Source organism: Conger conger, chromosome 4, assembly GCF_963514075.1.
Source record: "Conger conger chromosome 4, fConCon1.1, whole genome shotgun sequence".
NCBI classification, from domain to species: domain Eukaryota; kingdom Metazoa; phylum Chordata; class Actinopteri; order Anguilliformes; family Congridae; genus Conger; species Conger conger.
In genome coordinates, this window is record NC_083763.1 from 39,665,034 (window position 1) to 39,691,807 (window position 26,774).

The 26,774-nt window shown below is 41.1% G+C and overlaps 1 protein-coding gene across 1 annotated transcript in view; it reads right to left on the reverse strand.

Moving 5' to 3' along the window:
- Positions 1-26,774, reverse strand: part of dnah5l (dynein, axonemal, heavy chain 5 like) — a 168,438-nt gene that overhangs the window by 47,918 nt on the left and 93,746 nt on the right. Inside the window, exons 55-59 of the mRNA XM_061238957.1 lie at positions 24,551-25,215; positions 20,926-21,206; positions 18,584-18,799; positions 14,796-14,963; positions 3,912-4,130 (exon numbers count right to left, since the gene is read on the reverse strand). Coding sequence (XP_061094941.1) covers positions 3,912-4,130; positions 14,796-14,963; positions 18,584-18,799; positions 20,926-21,206; positions 24,551-25,215 — 1,549 coding nt within the window. The remainder of the gene's footprint in view (positions 1-3,911; positions 4,131-14,795; positions 14,964-18,583; positions 18,800-20,925; positions 21,207-24,550; positions 25,216-26,774) is intronic.

The window sequence follows — 26,774 nt, forward strand, 5'->3', positions numbered from 1 at the left end:
TCCCCTTCCTGGAAATTCTCTGCGTTTTCCCTCACTGACCTATCCCTATCCACCTTTGAATGCCACGCTGTCTCAATTACTCACCCTGTTAAACTTTATATTGTCGTCGTTTATCGTCCTCCAGGTGCCCTGGGAAGTTTCCTTGATGAGCTTGACACTCTACTCAGCTCGTTCCCTGAGGATGGCACCCCACTTATCCTCCTGGGAGATTTCAACATCCACCTGGAAGCCTCCCAGTCTGCTGCCTTCATACCACTACTTCACTCCTTTGACCTCTCTCTGCAGTACTCTCCCCCAACTCACAAGGCTGGAAACCTTCTCAACCTGATCTTACTGAGGAACTGCTCCTCTTCTAACCCCACTGTTACCCCTTTACACCAGTCCGATCACCACTTCATTTCCTTCTCCATCCCCCTAGCTCCTCTGCCTCCCTCCCCTTCTCCCACCCCCACTGTTTCTGTCCGATGTAACCTCCGCTCTCTATCACCCTCCTCCCTTGCCCCCAGAGTCACCGCTTCCCTCCCTTCTCTTGAATCCTTCTCCAAACTACCCACTGATTCCGCATCTTCCGAGCTGCTTTCCTCTCTCTCCTCAGCCCTTGACTCTCTCTGTCCTCTTGTCTCCCGGCCTGCTCGATCCTCCCCTCCCAGCCCATGGGTTTCTGACCTTCTACGTTCCTCCAGGCCCAGCCTACGTGCAGCTGAGAGGAAGTGGAGGAAATCAAAAGACCCATCGGACCTGTCTTCCTACCAGTCTCTCCAATTTTCCTCCGCTATCACCACTGCCAAAAGAAATTACTTCCAAACAAAAATCCAGAATTCCATCTCTAATCCTCGTCAACTGTTCTCCATTTTCTCTTCTCTCCTCAGCACACCTCCCCCACCATCTCAGTCCTCACTCACTGCTGATGACTTTGCGGTATTTTTTGATGAGAAGGTTGCAGATATCTGCAGCACCTTCGCGACCACCACCACTTCTATGCCTGCCTCCCTTTCTGTGTCTGCCCCCTGTTTCTCCTCTTTCTGTCCCCTTACAGATGCTGATGTGTCTCACCTCCTGCTCTCCCACCGCCCTACTATTTGTGCCCTGGACCCCATCCCCTCAAACCTCCTTCAGGCAATCACACCTGACATCCTTCCGTTTGTCACCTCCCTTGTTAACTCCTCTCTGTCCTCTGGCTGCTTTCCCTCATCATTCAAGAGGGCCTACATCACCCCGCTCCTGAAGAAACCCACTCTAGACCCCTCCTGCATTCAAAACTACCGTCCTGTATCTCTCCTTCCTTTTCTATCCAAATCCATTGAACGAGCTGCCTCCAACCAACTCTCTTCCTTCCTCTCACAGAATAACCTGCCCCACCAGTCCCGCTTCAGACCTGGCCACTCGACAGAGACCGCACTCCTCTCCGTCAATGAGTCCCTTCAGGCTGCACGAGCAACCTCCCTCTCCTCTGTCCTGATCCTTCTTGACCTCTCTGCGGCGTTCGCCATGGTCAACCACTCCATCCTCTTAGCCTCCCTGGCATCTACAGGGATCTGTGGCACAGCCTTAGAGTGGATTAAATCTTATCTCTCTGGCCGGTCGTCCCAGGTGTCCTGGGCTGGAAGAGTGTCAACCCCTCGCCCCCTTGTTACAGGAGTCCCCCAGGGCTCAGTCCTCGGACCCCTCCTCTTCTCCATTTACACGAGATCCCTTGGCCCCGTTATCTCTGCTCATGGCATCTCATATCATTGTTATGCCGATGACACCCAACTCTTTCTCTCCTTCCCCCCATCAGACACACAGGTCTCTACCCGTATCTCCGCCTGCCTGAGAGACATCCAGAGCTGGATGGGCAACCACCATCTAAAGCTCAACCCAGGTAAGACGGAGGTAACCTTCATCCCTGCTCTAACCTCTCCCTTCTCTGATTTTTCCATCTCACTAGGGGATATAACAGTGACCTCATCCCCTAGTGCAAGAAACCTTGGAGTGGTGATGGACAACAGGCTGTCCTTCTCCGAGAACATCGCTACGGTGACCCGGGCGTGCAAGTTCTTCCTGTACAACATCCGGAGAATCCCACCCTTTCTCACCACCTACTCCACTCAGCTCCTTGTTCAAGCAATGGTCCTGTCCCGCCTGGACTATTGCAATTCTCTGCTGGCTGGCCTTCCCGCATTTGCCATCAGACCCCTACAACTGATCCAGAATGCTGCAGCCCGTCTGGTATTCAATGTTCCCCGACATTCACATGTCACCCCCCTGCTAGGCAACCTCCACTGGCTGCCTGTTATGGCTTGCATCAAATTTAAAACTTTGGTGCTCGCATACCAGGCAGTTAAGGGATCAGCCCCTGTATATATTCAATCCCTTATCAAGACCTATACACCAACAAGACCCCTCCGTTCTGCCACTTCGTGCCGTCTGGCGCCTCCCCCTCGCCACACCTGCACTTCACGCTCACGACTGCTGTCTGTCCTCGTCCCACGGTGGTGGAATGACCTCCCGGTGGATGTCAGAACGGCAGAGTCTCTGACCTCCTTCAAGCGCAGACTGAAGACTTATCTCTTCAGGCTACATCTTTCCCTCCCTAACTCACCACCATGATTAGCCTTAGACTGTAATGGGACTTATGTATAGATTGTATAGATATTGTTACTTGTATAGATATTGTTGTTTTTTATTGGCTGTTGCATTGTTGTATTCAGGGTATTCTAGCTGCCAACTGTGGTATGCTAGTTTGGTAGTTGATTGTACTCTTCAAGGGTTCTGATTATCTGTATGTTTACACTAGGACTCAGAACTGTACCGTCCTCTCAAGTCCTCTTAGCACACAATACTTGTGTTTGATTTGCACTTCATTGTACGTCGCTCTGGATAAGAGCGTCTGCTAAATGCCATGTAATGTAATGTAATGATTCAAGAGTGGCATCTGAAACTTCATAATGCAACAAAAAGAGTTAATAGATGAGACTAATTTTGAATTAATACTCTTTACCAGTAGGTAGGTGGAGTTCTTCAGTGAGCAAAAGCCAGAATCTTGACGTCTAGAGGAGTGAACAGCCCTTTGTGACTGGACAATTGCTGTCAGCTTGAAGAAATGGTTTCTGATCTGTAATTTTCGTCACCACTTAATTTGCAAAACTACAGCTGATACACCCACAAAGAAGAAGGTGGAGGACAAACGGGAAATGCAACGAAACTCGGGTACATATTATATTTTTACATATAAAAATATATATATATTTTCTCACTGTGACACTCTAGCAGAATGATTGAAGAGTATTTCAAAATTCCGAACTGCGCTTATCTCATTTTTGACCGAAATCAAATCTGACACAATTAAGTATTCTGTAAGATTGAGAACTACACGATGCTACCCCCTTTACCACGCGGCGTCACATATTAATGAGTTTTGAGTATGTGATGCTATGTAGCTTCAACCAACAAATGAAACAATCAGCCATTCCGCTGTTTCATCAGTTGTGACTCAAAATTAGACTTACATTTAGGGCATATTTGATAGCCATTCTATCAGTAAGGGAGCTTTAAAAAATGTTTTTTAAATAAAATGAAATAATCTAAATTAATCTGCATTTTAAATAGATTATCAGTTCACAACCCAGAAACAAGCCTCCATATTTTTCATTAACATTTGGGGCATTTAGCAAATGGTCTTATCAAGAGAGACTTACAGAGCTTATCTTTTTTACTTTCAATCACTGAGCAAAAAGTGAACAAAATAAGAAAATGTGATTATTATTATTATTATTTTTGTCATTCATTTCACAACCCTCGTATATAGTAAGCACATACAATGCAAGCTTAAAAAATAAATGTGAATAAAACAGCAAATATAATATCACTCTCGAATGTCCTGAGACAAAATAATTAAAAGTTGCAATCAGCTGAGGTTTGGATGGACTGACCTTCTCCCCACCGAGTCCCTCAATAAGCGCGGTGGCATTGGTCATCTTGCGTCGGCATGCCTGGGCATCATCCAGAAGTGCCTGCTTCTCCCTCATGGCGCCATCATAGAGTGCCTGCACCTCATCCAACTCCTTCTGCTTGGCATCTAGCTGCTCTTGGGCCTGGGAGAGCTCTGCCTGTGCCACTGCCAAACGTGCTTCCTGAAGCGTCAGGTTAGCCTAAAATACAGGAAAAGGAACATTCCTGAAGTATACACTCGGATAATGATTCCATTGAATCATTAATAACACACACTACACATGTTGGAAAATAAAGCTTATGTAATTAATGGTATTATTTGTGAGTTTACAGTATTTTACATGCACATTTATCAAGGGTGATAAATCTGCCAATAATTCTGGAGCCCACTCATACTGAAGTTTCAGATCTTTAGACAATATGCAATACTAGACAAGTGGAACATGAGAACACAAAACACTTTTATTTATTTTTTTAAAGATATTTTTTAGGCCTTTTTCAGCTTTATTGGACAGTATAGTACAGAGAGACAGGAAGCGAGAGAGAGGGGAAGACATGCGTCAAATTGTCGGACGGTCGGATTCGAACCGTCGACGTCGCGGCTCGCAATGAGCATGCGGTCAGTGCTCCACAGGCTGCACCACCGAGATACCCCCACAAAACACATTTTTAAAAGTATTATTTAGTATAGTGAAAAAACACCCATATCACCCATGTGAAAAAGTAATTGTCCCCGCAATATTAATAACTGGTTTCACCAACTTTAGCAGCAATCAAACTGCCACCAAACACTTCCCATTATTTTATTTAATTGATATTTGTATGTAAAGATGAACGATATCATATTTCGTATTAATTTATCCTGGCTCATTTTTTTTTCTTTAAGCCTCATCACTACATGTAGACAAAATGTAGCCTACTAAAACATGATAGTGAACATGTATTTCATCCACTGTCCTCTAGCTAGCTAAAGCAGTTTGCTTATGTCATTCATGGCCGAGGTCATGAAAATTTCTGAATTGCTTTTTGTATTCTTGCAGAATTAGTGAGTTTGCTGGCTAAGCGTTGGGCAGACTAGGTGCATTAATCTGGCAATGGCCCGATTGGGACCGTGAGCTGGGGAGATTCGGACCACTGTAGTTCTAATAATCCATATTGTGTATGCATAAAATTTTTTTGAAAGTGCAGTTTCAAAGTTCCTCTTTCTGCAGACATAAGTGTGTGGAGTTTAAAGGCTGGGGCATTATCACACATAGCATTATCTTAATAACAATGGGGGGTGAAATAAAAGGAAGGAGAATACACCATAGTGACAGGCTTTAAATGTCTATTCTTTAACCATAACATTTTTGTGTCGATTTCAGTTTATAAAAGAAATAATCTAAGAGTACTGAATGCCAATGCATTTGCGGACAAACAGATCCTTATCAGAGGTGCGCAGACACTCACGGAGAAGCAGAAAGTGATATTGCTATGGAATTTTGTCATTCTCATAGGCAATCAATAGCCAAAATGACATGACACTAACAGCTGCACAGCGCACTACCAGGCCTACGGACACACCCAGTTACCTCGCGGTAACTTCGTGGCCTATAGCGAGTGGAAACTGGTGTACGCGGAACGCTACATCAGTTTACCCCTGCAAAGCTCACCAAAGAACAACAGCAACAAACTTTTCCACCCGGAAAAGGGACCAACGAACATCCTTCCAGCAACCGAGCGGACCAGACGACAACGCGCGGCTAAGACGCCCCAGCCTGCGCATCTCTCCAGGACACACATTCACAGCACCATCGCAGCTCCTACAAGGACAGCACGTTTTTGGATCCAATGCGTATGGACTCAGTAAGAGAACAAACATTCAGGCATAGCCAGTGTTTAGTTTAGTCTTAACTGTTTTTGTGAATCTGTGTTTCCATATTTGCCGTCTTATCATTGGAATGTATTTTGTTAGCTATATATGTACGTGAATTGATTCGCCGTCTTTTGCGCATATATAGAGTAAACTACGCAAGTAGTCTTCTCACAGCTAACAATAACTAACACACCCAGAACTCTAGCTTACCCAAGCTAGCTACTCCCACTTTTACCTTTCCTTTGTTCAAGCGACGCGCGCGCCACACACACGCGCACACACACACACACACACACATACCCAACTAAATTTCCTTACTAACTTCCCGTTAGTTTATCTGTTCTGTGTTTTACGTTTGTTTAATAAATATATTTTATTAAACCCCGGTGTCCGTTTTGGAATCACATAGACATGAGAGCCGAGTTAAAGCAGTCTTTCGAAGAACTTCCAACCTTCAGGTTATCGGTACGTTTAATCATTAATATTGGTTATTTTAATTATTAATTAAAATACTAAATTTGTGGTTAGATATTTCTGATAATAGTAATTTTATGAGACTGATTACTTTTTGCAGTTATACTGCTACACAACGTTTAACTGGCGCCCCGGTTTCGTAGAGAGTAAAATCCCTGCGTTATTTGGCGGCCCGTGCGAGGACCCTACATCATTTGGAGTCCCGTGCGAGGACCCCTACATCAGTTATCTAAATAGGCTACATTTTGTTCAATCATGCAAAACATTTTCATGCATGAGGTATATTATATTTAAGCCTATACTACATTTCCTGAGAATTTGAGATGATAGGATTACCTTGACACAGGTCTCAGTTCTCTAGCTTAATTCAAATGAATCCTGATGAATTATTGCGCACAGTAGATTCTTCTAGTAATGAGAGCTGTGTATTGTGTCATTTAGTTTTTTGCGCTTCGCTAGGAATTTGTTTTTCTTCTCCATCTTCAGTTTTAATAGCAAATATCGCCCCCAATTTTCAACACTGGCTGAACAAGGTGAATTAAAAATTTTGTGTTAAATGAACATGTTCTGCATTTTGTTTTAATAAGTCATTGTTTTAATGGTTGACCTGTTTCGCATTCTTGAGCTTTCGTTCACAAGTTTTCAGCTTCTACTGCTATAAGCGCCGGTAGGCCAACTCATGTCATAATTCAACCTAGTAATTTTTATTAAGAAAAGAACATTGGAGTCAATGAGAGCTGGAATCCAGCACTCTCTGCACTTTTGGGCGATTTATTAAAAAACCGTGAGTCCTATCTCAATGCAAGTAACATTGAATGAGAGAGGACAAGTTTCTCTACATTTGATATATAAATTGTTGTTGTAGAGTAGAAGCTGTGGGAGTAAGATGAGAATGTCTTGAATATTTTTGATAAAATTTAGAAAGGTTGAATGCTAGAGTGGGTGATGTCACCGCACTCTAAAGCCACGCAATACACACCCATTATAAAATCTGAAAATCTCAAAAATTTCATAAAACATAAACTGTGATTTTGTAAAAACCGTAGAAGATATCAAAAAGTGTCTTTAGACCAACACAGTTCAAAGTCTTGTGACCCGTTTAAACCTTTAATCACGTTTCTGCGACAAAGTATAACGACGTGGTGTGGCTCCAAAGAGGGGTGGGTTTGATCAATTTGTGAGTTTTTCTCATTCATTCCTATGGGCAAAAATCGGTCGGTTTTTCGGATTTTTGAAGAAAACGAGATGTCGCAGACTTGAGAAAAGTCTTTCCCATCGATTCCCGTCTATTCCGGTCGTTTTGATATATATCTTGCCTGGGATTTCTCAAAGCTGTGGGAGGAGTAGCATGCCAAACTTTTGAAGGAAGAATTTTAAGTGTGCTGCTGCTGGTGCCCATCCCTCACACAAACACAGATGTAACCCACAATTTGGCAGAGGCAGAACATACATACAGTTCAACAGCATCACAAACTACAGATAACAAACAACCAAATCAACACCTCTCTAAAATAATAAAAACTTTATAGAATATTACACTGCATTAGTTTTGGTAAATATAAATTACAGTGACAGTTCACTAATCAGCTGAGCTTAGTTAGCCAGTCAGCTAGCTAGTTAGTTAGTCAGTCAGTCAGCTAACTTGTTAGTTTGTTAATCATTTAGTAACAGTCACTTAGTTAATCAGTTAGTCAGACCGTCAGTTAGTTAGTTAAGCTAGCTAGCGCCGAAGCTAACGCTAACTAGCGCGCCGAAGCTAACGCAAGCTAGCGCAACGAAGCTAACGAAAGCTAGCACCGAAGCTAACGTCAAACAAATCGCTGTATCTTGAAAACTATACCTCACATTTAAAAAAAAATCATTTTGAGTGAACCGAGACTTCAGTGGCGAGATCGATCTATGAGATGTGTCGGTAGGATTTAGAATGCAGGAGTTGTGGCAGTTTAAAAATCGCCATATTTTATTTATTTTACTCTGCAGTTTACCACTCAGATAAGATGGGAAGCTAGCCAAGGCTAGCGCTAGCTTCGGCTACTTCCGGTTTTATTCCGGTCACAGGCTGTGAATGCTGCGGTTAAAACGAGTGATACTACATGTATTGTGCTTATTTGTGTCAGTTTTAGACTTCATATTTATGTTGTGGTCGAAGCTAGGGCTAGCCTCGCCTGAACATACAAGCATGTCGCAGCCTGCTATGTGTCAGGGCCGTTGCTAAGGCAACCAGCACGCGCGTGTGTCTCTGGTGATTCGTAACCAGAGAGAGAGAGAGAGAGAGAGAGAGAGAGAGAGAGAGGGGGGGGGGATGGGCGGTTGAGTGAGCTGAGTGTGCTGGGCTCGTGCATGTTCTGTGTGTGTGTGAGTCTGTCGGTTAGAGATGTAGGAACTAACTTTTTTTTCTGACATGCTCGGGTTTAAACACTTCTCTTTCCAAAACTATACGTCATATCTCTTAGATATTTGAATGTGAGTGACAGGGTGAAAACATGAACAGTTTGATATGTAATATGTCAAGGTACTGTGAAAATTGAAGGAGTAGCGGCAGTTTGTGTGTACAACTTTGTGTAAATGTTTAACTGCGTACAACTTTGTGTAAATGTTTAACTGCTTACGGCCTGAATGCTAGTGGTGAAGCTAACTGGTGCTGGTGCCGAACAAATCCATGTATCTTCAAAAGTATAGATCTAATTTATTTTTGTATTTTGAGCGACCCAAGACTTCAATGGCGATTCCGATCTATGAGACGTGTCTGTAGGATTTAAAATGCAGGAGCAGTGACAGTTTATAAATCACCATATTGTGCCTACTTTACGCCGCAGTTGACGCTTCAGATAATATTGGAGTCAATGAGAGCTGGATCCGGCACTCTCTGCACTTTTGGGCGACTTATTAAAAAACCGTGAGTCCTATCTCAATGGAAGTAACATTGAATGAGAGAGGACAAGTTTCTCTACATTTTGATGTATAAATTGTTGTTGTAGAGTAGAAGCTGTGGGAGTAAGATGAGAATGTCTTGAATATTTTTGATAAAATTTAGAAGGGCTGAATGCTAGAGTGGGCAATGTCACCGCACTCTAAAGCCGCGCTAAAAATCTGAAAATCTCAAAAATTTCATAAAACATAAACTGTGATTTTGTAAAAACCGTAGAAGATATCAAAAAGTGTCTTTAGACCAACACAGTTCAAAGTCTTGTGACCCGTTTAAACCTTTAATCACGTTTCTGCGACAAAGTATGATGAAGTGGTGTGGCTCCAAAGAGGGGTGGGTTTGATCAATTTGTGCGATTTTTTTTTACGAATTCTCATTCATTCCTATGGGCAAAAATCGGTCGGTTTTTCGGATTTTGGAAGAAAACGAGATGTCGCAGACTTGAGAAAAGTCTTTCCCATCGATTCCCGTCTATTCCGGTCGTTTTGATATATATCTTGCCTGGGATTTCTCAAAGCTGTGGGAGGAGTAGCATGCCGAACTTTTGAAGGAAGAAAATTAAATAAAATTAAATAAAATTATGAAGTATGGCTGAGAATATTAAGGTGTGTGCTTTTGCACTACAAAGCTCTGCTTTGTATTGCAATGCGCAGCACACAATTAAATAAAATTATGAAGTATGGCTGAGAATATTAAGGTGTGTGCTTTTGCACTACAAAGCTCTGCTTTTTTGTATTGCAATGCGCAGCACACTAGAAAAAATTCCAGCGAAATTTTAAGTGTGCTGCTGCTGGTGCCCATCCCTCACACAAACACAGATGTAACCCACAATTTGGCAGAGGCAGAACATACATACAGTTCAACAGCATCACAAACTACAGATAACAAACAACCAAATCAACACCTCTCTAAAATAATAAAAACTTTATAGAATATTACACTGCATTAGTTTTGGTAAATATAAATTACAGTGACACTTCACTAATCAGCTGAGCTTAGTTAGCCAGTCAGCTAGCTAGCTAGTTAGTTAGTTAATCAGTCAGCTAACTAGTTAGCCAGTCAGCTAGCTAGTTAGTTAGTCAGTCAGTCAGCTAACTTGTTAGTTTGTTAATCAGTTAGTAACAGTCACTTAGTTAATCAGTTAGTCAGACCGTCAGTTAGTTAGTTAAGCTAGCTAGCGCCGAAGCTAACGCTAACTAGCGCGACGAAGCTAACGCAAGCTAGCGCAACGAAGCTAACGAAAGCTAGCACCGAAGCTAACGTCAAACAAACCGCTGTATCTTGAAAACTATAACTCACATCAAAAAAAAATTTTTTTTTGAGTGAACCGAGACTTCAGTGGTGAGATTGATCTATGAGATGTGTCGGTAGGATTTAGAATGCAGGAGTTGTGGCAGTTTAAAAATCGCCATATTTTATTTATTTTACTCTGCAGTTTACCACTCAGATAACATGGGAAGCTAGCCAAGGCTAGCGCTAGCTTCGGCTACTTCCGGTTCTATTCCGGTCACAGGCTGTGAATGCTGCGGTTAAATCGAGTGATACTACATGTATTGTGCTTATTTGTGTCAGTTTTAGACTTCATATTTATGTTGTGGTCGAAGCTAGGGCTAGCCTCGGCTAGCCTCGCCTGAACATACAAGCATGTCGCAGCCTGCTATGTCTCAGGGCCGTTGCTAAGGCAAGCGCGTGTGTCTCTGGTGATTCCTAACCAGAGAGAGAGAGAGAGAGAGGGGGGATGGGCGGTTGAGTGAGCTGAGTGTGCTGGGCTCGTGCATGTTCTGTGTGTGTGTAAGTCTCTGTCGGTTAGAGATGTAGGAACTAACTTTTTTTTCTGACATGCTCGGGTTTAAACACTTCTCTTTCCAAAACTATACGTCATATCTCTTAGATATTTGAATGTGAGTGACAGGACGAAAATATGAACAGTCTGATACATAATATGTCAAGGTACTGTGAAAATTGAAGGAGTAGCGGTTTGTGTGTCCAATTTTGTGTAAATGTTTAACTGCTTACGGCCTGAATGCTAGTGGTGAAGCTAACTGGCGCTGGTGCCGAACAAATCCATGTATCTTCAAAAGTATAAGTCAGATCTAATTTATTTTTGTATTTTGAGCGACCCAAGACTTCAATGGCGATTCCGATCTAAGAGACGTGTCTGTAGGATTTAAAATGCAGGAGCGGTGACAGTTTATAAATCACCATATTGTGCCTACTTTACGCGGCAGTTGACGCTTCAGATAACATTGGAGTCAATGAGAGCTGGATCCGGCACTCTGCACTTTTGGGCGACTTATTAAAAAACCGTGAGTCCTATCTCAATGGAAGTAACATTGAATGAGAGAGGACAAGTTTCTATACATTTTGATGTATAAATTGTTGTTGTAGAGTAGAAGCTGTGGGAGTAAGATGAGGATGTCTTGAATATTTTTGATAAAATTTAGAAGGGCTGAATGCTAGAGTGGGTAGTGGGTAGTGCTAGAGTGGGTAATCACGTTTCTGCGACAAAGTATGATGAAGTGGTGTGGCTCCAAAGAGGGGTGGGTTTGATCAATTTGTGAGATTTTTTTTTACGAATTCTCATTCATTCCTATGGGCAAAAATCGGTCGGTTTTTCGGATTTTGGAAGAAAACGAGATGTCGCAGACTTGAGAAAAGTCTTTCCCATCGATTCCCGTCTATTCCGGTCGTTTTGATATATATCTTGCCTGGGATTTCTCAAAGCTGTGGGAGGAGTAGCATTCCGAACTTTTGAAGGAAGAAAATTAAATAAAATTAAATAAAATTATGAAGTATGGCTGAGAATATTAAGGTGTGTGCTTTTGCACTACAAAGCTCTGCTTTGTATTGCAATGCGCAGCACACAATTATGAAGTATGGCTGAGAATAATAAGGTGTGTGCTTTTGCACTACAAAGCTCTACAGAGATTTGTATTGCAATGCGCAGCACACAATTAAATAAAATTAAATAAAATTATGAAGTATGGCTGAGAATATTAAGGTGTGTGCTTTTGCACTACAAAGCTCTGCTTTGTATTGCAATGCGCAGCACACAACTAGAAAAAATTCCAGGGAAATTTTAAGTGTGCTGCTGCTGGTGCCCATCCCTCACACAAACGCAGATGTAACCCACAATTTGGTACTCACAAAAATGGAGAACCTCATCTATACACTTGTGTGTGTGTGTGTGTGTGTGTGTGTGTGTGTATTTGCCCTTATGATAAGTTCATAGGCCACATACACACACACACACACACACACACAGATCTAAAACAAAATTTGGTCCTCACAAAAATAGACATCCTCATCTATACACATGTTCTGGGCAGTTGCTAGGGTGTTCTGGGCGGTTGCTAAGGTGTTCTGGGCGGTTGCTAGGGTGTTCTGGGTGGTTGCTAGGGTGGTCTGGGCAGTATAAGGGCAGTACAATTCCCAAGGTGGCGTTCTCTGGCTAAGTATGGGTTGCTCAACCACACCCACCCTCCTGTTACAGTTAGCACAACCATTAAGACATGGACATAGAAATAAAACAGTTAAAAACCTCGGTATTTTCATATAATGTGGACAGGATGGAGTCAGTCAGTTAGCTAGTTATTTAGTTAATTATTCTTATTAATTACTTAGTTAGACGTGTTAGGCAGAGGCAGAACATACATACAGTTCAACAGCATCACAAACTACAGATAACAAACAACCAAATCAACACCTCTAAAATAATAAAAACTTTATAAAATATTACACTGCATTAGTTTTGGTAAATATAAATTACAGTGACAGTTCACTAATCAGCAGAGCTTAGTTAGCCAGTCAGCTGACTAGTTAGTTAGTTAATCAGTCAGCTAACTAGTTAGCCAGTCAGCTAGCTAGTTAGTTAGTCAGTCAGTCAGTCAGCTAACTTGTTAGTTTGTTAGTCAGTTAGTAACAGTCACTTAGTAACGGCAGTTTGTGTGTACAACTTTGTGTAAATGTTTAACTGCTTACGGCCTGAATGCTAGCGGTGAAGCTAACTGGCGCTGGTGCTGAACAAATCCATGTATCTTCAAAAGTATAAGTCAGATCTAATTTATTTTTGTATTTTGAGCGACCCAAGACTTCAATGGCGATTCCGATCTATGAGATGTGTCTGTAGGATTTGAAATGCAGGAGTGGTGACAGTTTATAAATCACCATGTTGTGCCTACTTTACGTGGCAGTTGACACTTCAGATAACATTGGAGTCAATGAGAGCTGGATCCGGCACTCTCTGCACTTTTGGGCGATTTATTAAAAAACCGTGAGTCCTATCTCAGTGGAAGTAACATTGAATGAGAGAGGACAAGTTTCTCTACATTTTGATGTATAAATTGTTGTTGTAGAGTAGAAGCTGTGGGAGTAAGATGAGAATGTCTTGAATATTTTTGATAAAATTTAGAAGGGCTGAATGCTAGAGTGGGCAATGTCACCGCACTCTAAAGCCGCGCTGAAAATCTGAAAATCTCAAAAATTTCATAAAACATAAACTGTGATTTTGTAAAAACCGTAGAAGATATCAAAAAGTGTCTTTAGACCAACACAGTTCAAAGTCTTGTGACCCGTTTAAACCTTTAATCACGTTTCTGCGTCAAAGTATGACAAAGTGGTGTGGCTCCAAAGAGGGGTGGGTTTGATCAATTTGTGCGATTTTTTTTTACGAATTCTCATTCATTCCTATGGGCAAAAATCGGTCGGTTTTTCGGATTTTGGAAGAAAACGAGATGTCGCAGACTTGTCTTTCCCATCGATTCCTGTCTATTCCGGTCGTTTTGATATATATCTTGCCTGGGATTTCTCAAAGCTGTGGGAGGAGTAGCATGCCGAACTTTTGAAGGAAGAAAATTAAATAAAATTAAAATTATGAAGTATGGCTGAGAATAATAAGGTGTGTGCTTTTGCACTACAAAGCTCTGCTTTGTATTGCAATGCGCAGCACACAATTATGAAGTATGGCTGAGAATATTAAGGTGTGTGCTTTTGCACTACAAAGCTCTGCTTTGTATTGCAATGCGCAGCACACAATAATGACCGGAAAAATAGATGGTGACAGAATTTTTCAACCCCTTCTGTCACGTTGATTATGATTTATTCTAGTTGAACCACTGGCACCGTGGATTCATGACAGCTGTGGAATAGAGAGCTCACATTTGCCACCTGGTGGTGGTTGTGTGAAAAACAACTTTAGGATTATGGGTAATCTTGCTACAAATGACTGCTCAGCCTGTTACTGGGCGGAAAAAAAGTCAACTGGGAATTTCATTCAAGGCACACTGTAATACAATGATTATAAATAAAAACTAATATTCTTCAAGCCAGAAAGAGCAAAGGTTTTTTCCACAAATACAAATTATAACTCCAAACCAGGCTTATAGCTAATTATAACCTACATTTCTGCAATATCTCTTCTAATTTCTAGTTGAACAGTTTTAATATAGCTTGCAGTAACTCTCTTCCCATGGATAGCAAGAAGTGCTTCATGCAGTGTGTCGATTGTGTTTGTTACCTGGAAGTTAGTAGTACTTTCCTAGGACACAAATGTTAAATTAACAGTCAGTACACTGCTGTATAAATGTGAGGCTATCGCTCACTATACTGTACCTTTAGAGGTAAGACCTCTTTGTTGATGCTGAAGAAGTCTACCATTGCCTCTGTCCAGGAGCAAAGGCCAGCCACATTACCACAGATTCTTTTGGCTGTCTCCAAATTGTAATCCTCCATGTCCAAATAAGGTGTGAGAAGCTCAACAACTTCTTCTGTGATAGAATCCTTGCAAAACATGGAGAGTAATCAGAAATAAAAATGAATTTTTGTGAATTCACATGTAATTGGGACAACATTAATGAAACATTGCAAAAGAACTGTATCTACATTGGCAGCATATTTCATTTGGGGCTTCCTCCATCTGCTGGACAATGGCAAATTAGCATTTTTTTTTTGTTTTTCCACAACTATCGCCAGGTGGCAAATGTGAGTACTTTAATTCATAGCTTCCTGTTTCCAGAAGGAGAAATACCAAAATAATCACTTTGACATTATACAGTTCTGTGGTATAGACTCTTTTAGAGATTACGCCATAATATAACCGTAAAAGGTAGACTTTACTTTTGCTACCATGAGCTACAAGTATTGTTTGCATAAAAAAACAATATATTTTTCATCAGAGCTTACAATTAAATTTAGGCATACTATATATTTTAAATTGACTCCTTTTAATTGGCTTTTCCTTTTTATTTTTATTGAAAGTGAAAAGATCCTCTGGATCTATTGTTTTTGTTCTGCAACCAGAAACATGAATGAGACCAGTCGTTGTGTATGCTATCCAGATATTGTTACCTACGTCCAAGCCAGGCTGGAATAAATCTGGGGCAAAAAGCGAAGAGAAAGAAGAAAAACGTCCAGTAATATTATGATGATTGATGACATTATTTTGAGTTATGACCTGCCCCTTCCTGTCCCTTACACTTTTGGGATGTTGGTTTCATGCATGTTTTTAAAAGGTCTCTGTGAGGGGCAAGTGAAGATCTTTAAACGTGTTTGAAAAGGGAGTTTTGTTGAAAAATGCCAATGTCCACCAGACACCAAATACACGAATGAACAAGCAATAAAATATAAATGTTTTGTTTTATTTTTAAGTAAAGTATACGTGTGTTAAATTGTTTAAAACAAGCAAAAACTTAGTTTAGTTTTATTTTTTTTGTTAAGTAGTTTAGCCTATTGAGTAGGCAGCATTGCGTGTATTAGCATGAACGTTTTTATGGCAAAAAGATTCTAAGCAAAGTGAAAACATGTTAAAATGTAAAAACCCGTTAAAATAGCGAAAACATCTAGTTACACATTACCCTTGTAAAGCTTGAAACATGCAAGTTATCATGCATGCTATGTGAAAACAGTTTTCTTTTAAAACTAAGATATTTTTAGAGACAGAAACAAGCACACGATTGCTTTTTCTATCTGTGCAAAGTCTTCTTCTCCAGACTCTTGTTCATTATGTGAAAAGCTGCAGTATGTGGAATCTGCAGGTGTTCTCTGTCCGCTGTCAGTGTGGCAAATGAAAGTGCAGCCCACTCCAGCCGATTCTGGAGTGTTTTGCCATGTGACGCGAGTCGGGAACCAATGAAGCGCACTGAGAAAGAGAGGGAGAGGTAGAGAGAGAGAGAGTGCATATAAACTATGCAGAGTTTTATGTTCATGTTTTAAACGCCATTGAGCATTTGATGAAAAAAGTTAATGAACTGACGAGCACCAATGATATTGTACAGTTAGAGTTGCTGGGGGATTTACCCTACAGGTCACCCCACCATAATCTTCCCTGACTCTGACCCAGTCAAAAGATATTTTGGTTTGGTCAGAGCCAGGGTGCACCCCCTTTTACTTGCCATTAATGTTTCCACTTTGCAGGACGTGTGATGAATCTGAGCATGAAGGTGGGTGTGAACATTCTGATGAATTGCATTCTATCAAAGATGCATGGTGTACCATCAAATTGGCTAAGGCTGTTGAAAAAGGCTATGAAATTAACAACATTTTTGAAGTTTAACATTTTACAGACTTTTCCCTTTAGTGGCTATATTAAATTGCATTTAAGGGGGAAACAAGAAGTATCAGGCTGCCCCTCTTAGATGTCTACTGATACTGACAAGGATGCGTACATATACAGTTACTGGGAGAAGGAGGGTGTCTGCTTGGATCCAAGCAATATTTTGGGCAACAAAGCCAAAAGACACATATCAAAGCTGTTGGCTCTGGTACAGTGGAAACATCCAAAGGGTTTCCTTAAACCGCCCAAATACAGCAATGTGTTCATAGTGGCATTCACCACCACTTATGCCCAGCTAAAGCTTTATTCTGTCATGGATACATTGCCTGACTGTATTACTATACGATTCTATAAAGTTTGTGTGCAGGCCTGGTCCCTCCTATTGGAGACTTTTTGGGTGAGCTGACCAGTGAGCTTGACCCAAGTGACCAAATTGTTGAATTTGTGTCGGCAGGACTGAAAACATAAATGGTAAATGGTTGGCATTTATATAGCGCCTTTATCCAAAGCGCTGTACAATTAATGCTTCTCATTCACCCATTCATACACACACTCACACACCAACGGCTGCCATGCAAGGCGCTGACCAGCTCGTCAGGAGCATTTAGGGGTTAGGTGTCTTGCTCAGGGAGACTTCGACACAGCCCGGGCAGGGGATCGAACCGGCAATCCTCCGACTGCCAGACGACTGCTCTTACTGCCTGAGCCATGTCACACATACGGATATAAAACACTGCTAGGCAAAACTTGCATGAAGGCTGAAGGTATAAGGTGAAAATAAAAGTTGCCAATCTTCCACATCTTGTCACAGATTTGGTGCAGTACTATGTATAAAAGCGAATAATGTTTTTATGGCCCGTTTTTCAGTGACTGTATATTCCAATGCTTGTAATAAGGTGAAACTTAACTTGACATGTGTCCCTTGTTCAAGAAAAAAACCATACCCTGACTTCTTATAAGATATAGAAAAATGTAAGGGTTTATTTATCCACATTGCAGATACAGGTTGGCAAGCAACACGCTGAAGGCATGTGTCAAAAAGCAAGCTTTTTACACCAATCCGTGTTTTTTTAAATATATACTCCATTTAATAAACATGAACTACGATTTGATTACTGAATCTAGCATTGGATAACTGCGCTAATTTTTTAAACCTCAGCTCGGTTCGAAGCATGTATTTTGTACTCTCATAATGTAACCTATGTTGTCTTTTAATGTTGCATTTATGTATGAAATGACAGGACAAATAAAGTTGTGAATATTGTATTAATTGAGATAAATGATTCCCTCATGAATAAATCGTAGCCATTCATGAAGTTAACATTTAAAAATGTTGTCGTTCCGAAAAAACATGTTCCCTTCTAAAAAGCTAACATATGATGCCTGGTGGTGGTTGTGCAAACAACAAGTAATTACTGTGGAAAAAAAAATTGAAAATCTCCTGCTGCCCAGCATATATGAAACATGATACCACTGTACAAATTATTAACCATCAGGGTTCCCAAACTTTTGCACAAGGCCTTTTTCATTTTTTATTATTTTGACACTGTAAAAAAAAGAAAATAAAAAAAAAGTAAACTTGCTTTAAAATTTTAAGAAATGTGTCATGTTTAACGTTGTACCATTTAGAGGTCATGTTCGCTTACGTTCACTGACATATTAATTGTAAAAGGCTTTTTGGCCAGGGGTGCCCAAATTTCTGCACTACTATATCACAGACGCCAGTAAACATCTGAAAATTTCTTTTGCAGATGTAATATTGCACTTGTAAGTTAGTCAATAAGATGCTAATGGGTATTTGGTTCTCACCCCATAAAGTTGTGTATTGACTCCCCCTTGTCAGGCTTACCTTCTGAAAGCTGAGTAACATGCTGAGGAAGGCTGAGTTGTTCATGAGCTTCTGGGCCTCGGACCAGGAGGGCCGCATGCAGGGCCGATCTGGGTCCATGGTGATTGAGTCCACTTTGCGCTGGAACAGTATCAGCACACAGTCCATGATGCGCATGATCAGGTGGGGTGGCTTGCCAAGCTTCCTCACCGTGGCAATGTCGGAAGGCTTGATAGTCTGTAAGAGGTAGACCAATCAGTCGGATATCAGATAGGGGCAGCTTTTGTTCAGAGAGCATCAGTCAATAGGAACTATTACCAATATCATCTGTTTGAAAAGGGGTTTTTCTTCACTTTAGTGGTCTTTCATGGTCACCCAGGTTGTATGCTATTACTGAGCTCACCAGTGCTTTCTTGCTTCCTGATAATGTATCAAACAGTTGACCCAGAGCTCTATTTTCATCATCTTATCACAAAGTCTTATCACAATGTGGGGAAACCTGTAGCCTAGAATGCATGACAATGGACCTAAATTGACCCATATTCATTTCCTATGGAATCTGATGCATAGCTGACAGTGTCTTTTATATTTCTTTTTTATTAATTTGTTTAATTTCATATTCAAGCTACTCATTAATTATCTTGTTTTTGATTATCACATATCATCATATGTATTTTGGGTTATACAGGACCCAAATTCATTTCCAATGTTATTTGATGTATTTTGTGGTGTAGTGGGTTTTTGCTATATCTCTGAGATAAATACTATTTGTTATGTAATCAAATAAATCAATTAAATATCTTGTTTTGATCATTAAGTATGTTTCCCAGTAGCCGTGGTGGCGCAACAGGCTAAGATGCAGCAGACTTGCGGTTGCAGTCCATTGCAGTTGCACACCGAGGACCGGGGTTCGGGGGTTTGGCCAAAAGCCAAAGTTTGGCCAGCTCTCGTGGTCTAATTGAGACGAGATGGCTTGGAGAAGGCATGTCGCTCTCAGGGTTGCAAGATCCTACTGGGCCGCCGAGGGACGATGTCGTAAGGCGGTGTATCCCCAGCTAGCACCAATTGAATTAGATGGGGTATAATTGGCTACCAAATTGAAAAATAGAAATACAATTCTTAAAAAAAAAAAAAAGTATGTTTTCCCATTTGTTACTGTGAGTGTGCATGCCCATGCTTGAGCGTGTGTCCCTGCATGTATGTGTGTTCAAGGCAAGGATGTAAAAGGCAAGTTGACCTCAGAGGATATCATGGGGCTACAATATTTCAATGATTGTGCCCTAGTAGCCACACACCAGAGGCCCTGCAAAACATTCTCTCAGCAGCTGTAACTGCATACAGGAGAATGGCACTGACCATCAACACCCAGAGAAACAGAGATAATCTGTCAGATTAGAGTGCAAGCCTTTCTCCACCACCCAACAACCTTCACAGTAGTAGGCCAACAGCTCCTGTTTCCAAACTTCAAGTACTAGGAAAGAATAATATCTGACAACTGCACAATGAACGATGATATCCAAAACTGCCTCAAACAAGCCTAAGCATCCTTTGGTCAGCTAAAGATAAGGGTTTTCCTGAAAAGTAACCTCAACCTCCCCACCAATATACTTGTTACCAAGGTGAGCTGCTATTGCCTAATAGAATGAACCCACACATCACTGCGAAAAAGAGCATCAAACACAGGTCTAGCATTTCACAGGACAAAAATACAACATACTTTAAACAACAAAGACCTACATGGCAGAGTTGCCAGAAAGAATGACCGCCACACAAATGCCACCAAATATTAAGAAATTCTAGAGTCTAATGTTCAAAGGTCAGTCCAGACATTGAAGTTGAAGAGAGGTTGGGTACTCCAGCAAGACAATGATCCGAAGCATACTTCGAAATCAACCATAGGAAAGACGAATGAAGGTTTTGGAATGGCCACCACAGTCCCGGGGGAGAGAAAAATTCCAAAGCGAGAATTGAAATACCCTTCGCTGACTGCAGGAAGCGTTTACAAGCTGTTATAGTTGGCCAAGGAGGAGTTACAAGGTACTAACTGACAGGGTTCCCAAACTTTTCCACAGGGCTTTTTATTTATTTACTTATTTTTATTTTGAAACTGTAAAAAATTTAAATAAAAAGTAATCTTGCTTTAAAATTTTAAGAAGTGTGTGTGTGTGCGAGGTCAGGTTTGCTTCTGTTCACTTAATTCTTAAAGGCTTTTTAACCAGGGGTGCCAAAAGATTTTCACACTACTCTAAGCACATAGAGTATATAATCAACAGTCCTGGATCAGCCAATTAGCCAACTCATTAAAACTGTAATGTGATGTAGTTACAGTATTCCTGTAAGAATGATTATCCATCAACACTCACTTGTAATGCAGCCTCAGCTGCAGCCAGAGCAGGCTTTGCTGCTTCCAGCTTGGATTCTGCTACTGATTTGTCGGCCTCAATTTCATCCACAATGGCCTGGGCTTTGTCCTTCACCTTCTGTACTTGCGTCTTGACCTGCTCAGCTGCTTGAGCCTTGACCGTCACTTCCTGTAGGACACAATCTGCCTTCCTGGATGCAACCTCAAGATCCTTCTCCTTGACTGCCAGTTCCTGGGACAGCTGGTTGACCGAAACCTCTGCCTCCATAAGTTTTGCCAAGCCTGAAAGAAAAAGAGATTGGGGTGACAACTTAATCCTAATACTTTAGTATTGAAACTAGGTGCAGTTGATGTAATATTCAGGACTCAATCAAGTATTTGTTTTAGGCTTTATATTTGAAGTCTGTTATTGCTGTTTGTGAACATGAGGACCAGAGTTGATGACAATCAATGAAGCCACGTTGGGGGCCACGTTGGGGACCTTACACTTACCAAAATCAACTGTTAAGAAGATCATTAAGAGGAAAGAGAGCGCTGATGATCTCAATTACTGCAAAGGGTCTGGTAGGCTAATGAAGATCTCTACAGCTGATGAGCAAAGAATCCTCACTATAATGAAGAAAAAACCCTAACACTTTTCCTGTGGCTTTCGTGGCAAAAATCAGATGTATGCAGTAAAGCAGTGATACGGGGACTGATGAGCCGGTATCTGCGACTGATAAGCTGGCAGTGGTGAATGAGAGGGAGTGAAGGTGCCTGGTTACTGACACTCCTAGGCTGGCGACTCAATAGCCTGGATGACAACTCACTCGCCTAAACAAGCGACCCACCCATCTTCCTAGGCTAGCAACCTAGCCTCCTAGGCTGTCTACTCCCTATCCTAGGCTGGCGATTAACTTTTCTGACCACTATTAGCCCACAAGCTTGCATTGAACAAGCTAATACAGGGAAAGGGGGTTTGCATCATTCACAATGTAACATAATCCTATCCGATCACCCAGTTGGTTAGCATTGAATATCCTCTTCATATTGTTATTAATAGCTAAATGTAGTAGGCTCACCTAGATGCTTACTGTTATTGTTTAAAAGCACTGATTTTGTTAGCATATGTACCCTGGGTAGAATTCAAGTCAGTAGCATGTTTGCATGGCTCCGGTGAAACATTTTATTTCATATTTAGGCTACACAACATTGCTGTTAAAATCATCAGTATTTTTACATTAGTCGATCAACAATGCAATTGTGCATCTTTTGACTGACAATGGTGTTGTTAAATTTCAACCTGGTTCAACCTGTTGTCATAGTCCAGTAAAATCTGAAAATCAAATGTAAGATTTTGTATGTGGTTTGAGCTGGCTGTATTGTTGCCCTATTATTATGTGTTCTGTGACACTGTGAAAAGGGGTACTTTATTCATGAACTTCATTTTCATTTTTATTTTTATATCAACTAGGCCCCATTCTCGCTTTGTTTTCGATAATTACAGGGACATCGTTTAGCATATTTTTTTTGTCTGTATTGATTTGTTTAAAAAGCTTGTGGCAACTGGTACAGTGTAGCAACATGTTACAGTTCATAGCCTATTGATCAGAATAGGTCAGCCAGCCAGCTTTAGTGCTGGTATCCTTTTGTTTAACATGAGACTTGTGGCAATTGTTACAGCATAGCAATGCCGCTGTTCATATTGATCAGAACAAGCTAGCCAGATTTAGGGCCGGTTTTCCCTTCAATTAATATGTGAAACTTGCAGGTAGCAATTCAGGCTATTGTATAAACGTCTTCCTAATTAATGGGCAACAAAGATTTTAAAGAAGAGACAATGTTTTAGTAGATTTCAAATCTCACTGGGAATCTAAAATACCATACAGTTGAATGCATACTAGCTTTATGGCCTAGGGTAGCTCCACATGTACCAAAATACAGAAAAAGAAAGACCGCTACTGGTGTCTAGTACACGGCCCAGGTATGGTGGGAATTGTATGTCTTTGTCCTAAACATCATGGAGAGAATTGTACAGTGCATCCGGAAAGTATTCACAGCGCTTCACTTTCCCACATTTTGTTATGTTACAGCCTTATTCCAAAATGGAATAAATTCATTTTTTTCCTCAAAATTCTACACACAACACCCCATAATGACAAGTTTTTTTGACATTTTTGCAAATTTATTCAAAATAAAAAACAGCCTTTGCTCAATACTTTGTTGATGCACCTTTGGCAGCAATTACAGCCTCAAGTCTTTTTGAATATGATGCCACAAGCTTGGCACACCTATCTTTGGGCAGTTTCGCCCATTCCTCTTTGCAGCACCTCTCAAGCTCCATCAGGTTGGATGGGGAGCGTCGGTGCACAGCCATTTTCAGATCTCTCCAGAGATGTTCAGAGATGATCGGATTCAAGTCTGGGCTCTGGCTGGGCCACTCAAGGACATTCACAGAGTTGTCCTGAAGCCACTCCTTTGATATCTTGGCTGTTATCTTGGTGCTTAGGGTCGTTGTCCTGCTGAAAGATGAACCGTCGCCCCAGTCTGAGGTCAAGAGCGCTCTGGATCAGGTTTTCATCCAGGATGTCTCTGTACATTGATGCATTCATCTTTCCCTCAATCCTGACTAGTCTCCCAGTTCCTGCCGCTGAAAAACATCCCCACAGCATGATGCTGCCACCACCATGCTTCACTGTAGGGATGGTATTGGCCAGGTGATGAGCGGTGCCTGGTTTCCTCCAAACATGACGCCTGGCATTCACGCCAAAGAGTTCAATCTTTGTCTCATCAGACCAGAGAATTTTGTTTCTCATGGTCTGAGAGTCCTTCAGGTGCCTTTTGGCAAACTCCAGGCGGGCTGCCATGTGCCTTTTACTAAGGAGTGGCCACTCTACCATACAGGCCTGATTGGTGGATTGCTGCAGAGAAGGTTCTCCTCTCTCCACAGAGGAATGCTGGAGCTCTGACAGAGTGACCAGTGGGTTCTTGGTCACCTCCCTGACTAAGGCCCTTCTCCGATTGCTCAGTTTAGACGGGTGGCCAGCTCTAGGAAGAGTCCTGGTGGTTCCGAAGGTCCATTGGGACCTTCAAAGCAGCAGAAATTTTTCTGTACCCTTCCCCAGATTTGTGCCTCGAGACAATCCTGTCTCGGCGGTCTACAGACAATTCCTTTGACTTCATGCTTGGTTTGTTCTCCGACATGCACTGTCAACTGTGGGACCTTATATAGACAGATGTGTGCCTTTCCAAATCATGTCCAATCAACTGAATTTACCACAGGTGGACTCCAATTAAGCTGTAGAAACATCTCAAGGTTGATCAGTGGAAACAGGATGCACCTGAGCTCAATTTTGAGCTTCATGGCAAAGGCTGTGAATACTTATGTACATGTGATTTCTTAGTTTTTTATTTTTAATAAATTTGCAAAAATCTCAAAAAAACTTTTTTCCCGTTGTCATTATGGGGTATTGTGTGTAGAATTTGGAGGAAAAAAATTAATTTAATCAGTTTTGGAATAAGGCTGTAACATAACAAAATGTCGAAAAAGTGAATACTTTACGGATGCACTGTATATACAGTATGGATTGTTTGGTATGAACCTGTGATTTGGGGGATGCATTTGAACATGAAATGTCTTGGATTACCTGTTTTCATACGGTCTGCAAGCATTCCGACATGTGCAATCTTTTCAGTGTAAATGATCTTGTAGCCCTCTATAAATGACAGGTAGGACTTAGGAGTGACATAGGTTTGGCGGCGAAAGCGTTCAAAGTACTCCACACACATCTCCGCAACCAGGTCCTGGAATGTCCCCATAGTGCCCACCATACTGGTTTTGATCTCCTCAGAACATTCAATGTGATATTGAGCCAGAAAGTGCTGGGCTACAGCTACAAGGGCATCCCGTGGCCAGCGCTGGAACCAGTCCATGGTGCAGCCTGAGATAAGGCCTGGGAACTTGAGTGCCCGGGTGCGGAACTTCTCTCCAACCGGAGAGAAACATAGAACCACGTGCAGGTTGCTGCGCACACGGGACAAGAAGTAGTCATACAGGTTCTCAGCGGTGGGTGGCCTGCGTGGGTGCTCCCGCTTCATGATGGGAATCAGCTCCTGAGTGATCTCGTCCACCTCGTCTCGGGCAAAGAGGTTGGAGACCTCACCAGAGGCCAACACATTGTTCATGTACTCCAAGAAGGACTCATCTTTGATCTCATTGTCGGTGAAGATGAAGGTCACACCTTTCCCTTTCTGACCAGCAGTGCGATACAGGAGCTTCAGGTCATCCATGAGATTGCTGATATTGTATGTTCTGCAAATAACATGAATGGCAGGGGATGTATACATCTCAGTCAGGGATTTGCTATCAAAGAATATAATAACATGATACAAAAAATGTCAGTCCAATTACTCAATTATAATATTAATTTATATTATGCATGCCAATCCACAGTACTTATCAGTACAGACTAAGCCACCCTGGTACAGTAATATAATTAGTCATCAGTGTAATTAGACAAATACCACCAAATTAGTTAAATAGATAGCTAGCTACAAAACAATCTCACAATTCACAATATCGGTCATATTTAGTCATAAATCATTAGCTTTTATGCCATGCAGCTTCTTAAAGGGGTAGTTCACTTTCTGGGTCTTCTTTATAGAGTATTCAGTTGTTATTTTGGCCCAGGCAATATATTTTAGATATTTAGAAATGGTTCTGAGAACCTGCCAGCTTTATTATGTCTGCTGTCTGACATTTTGGGGTTTGTGGTCTAAAGCAAGAAAATATATATCAATAGCATAGCAGCTTTTACACTGACATTATCCAAGATGATAAGCATACCATATATAATTTCCTGATATTAAAATATAATAATATAAAATATAAAAAATACATATTATAATATATAATAATGGAGTACAAGGGACAATGAATCCATCATGATTTCAGTATTCCTGTAAAACATACATGTAATTTGGCAGTAACATACTTTTATTTTCATCTTCATTACTGTGAGTCCTTAAGAGGAGCTACTTAAATTTACATTGTGTTTCACAGTAACACATTATTTACACATGTAATTCATCTTCATTTGCAAAATGCACAAAATCATCAAGATCACTTTGAAGATCCCATTCTTGGATTGTGTGGCCAACCTAGATGATGATATTCATGAAATTTGTTATGTTCCTGAATTTGTCTGTTAGTTTATCATTGTTTATTATTGTTATTCTTATAGTTTATTATTTTCATATCTTGTCTGGTTTTCAGTTTTATTCATACAGTACAATTCATTGCATTCGTCATCCCCTGTGATGTCTGTGTCGGTATATTTTTGAGCCCCAGTACCTCCCCTGTCTGCGTGCTTCACTATTCGTAACATAAGAGTCACTTATTTTGGGTAGCTTAGATTTAATCACGTAACTAACTTACTAACGATATCTCCTATTGTTCATGCTGTTCTGTAGCTCCGACTTCCTATCCTATCCCTGATTACTTGCTTAGTTTCAGCTAAGTGTTTGCACCTGTCTCTCGCTATCACTACGTCTTCTACTCTATGCAAATGTCCACTCCCTAATCTGGAGCCGTATGTTTTACGTGTTGGTCTATGTGTACTCAGTTTGCGTTTTTGTTTCCCCAGTCTTTGACAGAACCCTTGTCAGAACGTTGATCATCTTTGCAGTAAGCCTATATTGATTGAGATTCCTGAGACACCCTTTACCTGATATTGAGTTTGCCTTTGCCCTTTTGTTTTGTCGCCTTTGTGTTTTGTTGGTTTTGATCTTCGCTTCGTTTTTCTTGACCTCCCACTTGCCTTATGCCTTGTTCCTCTGCATATCTGCCTTTTTTATTTTTTACCTCGGATT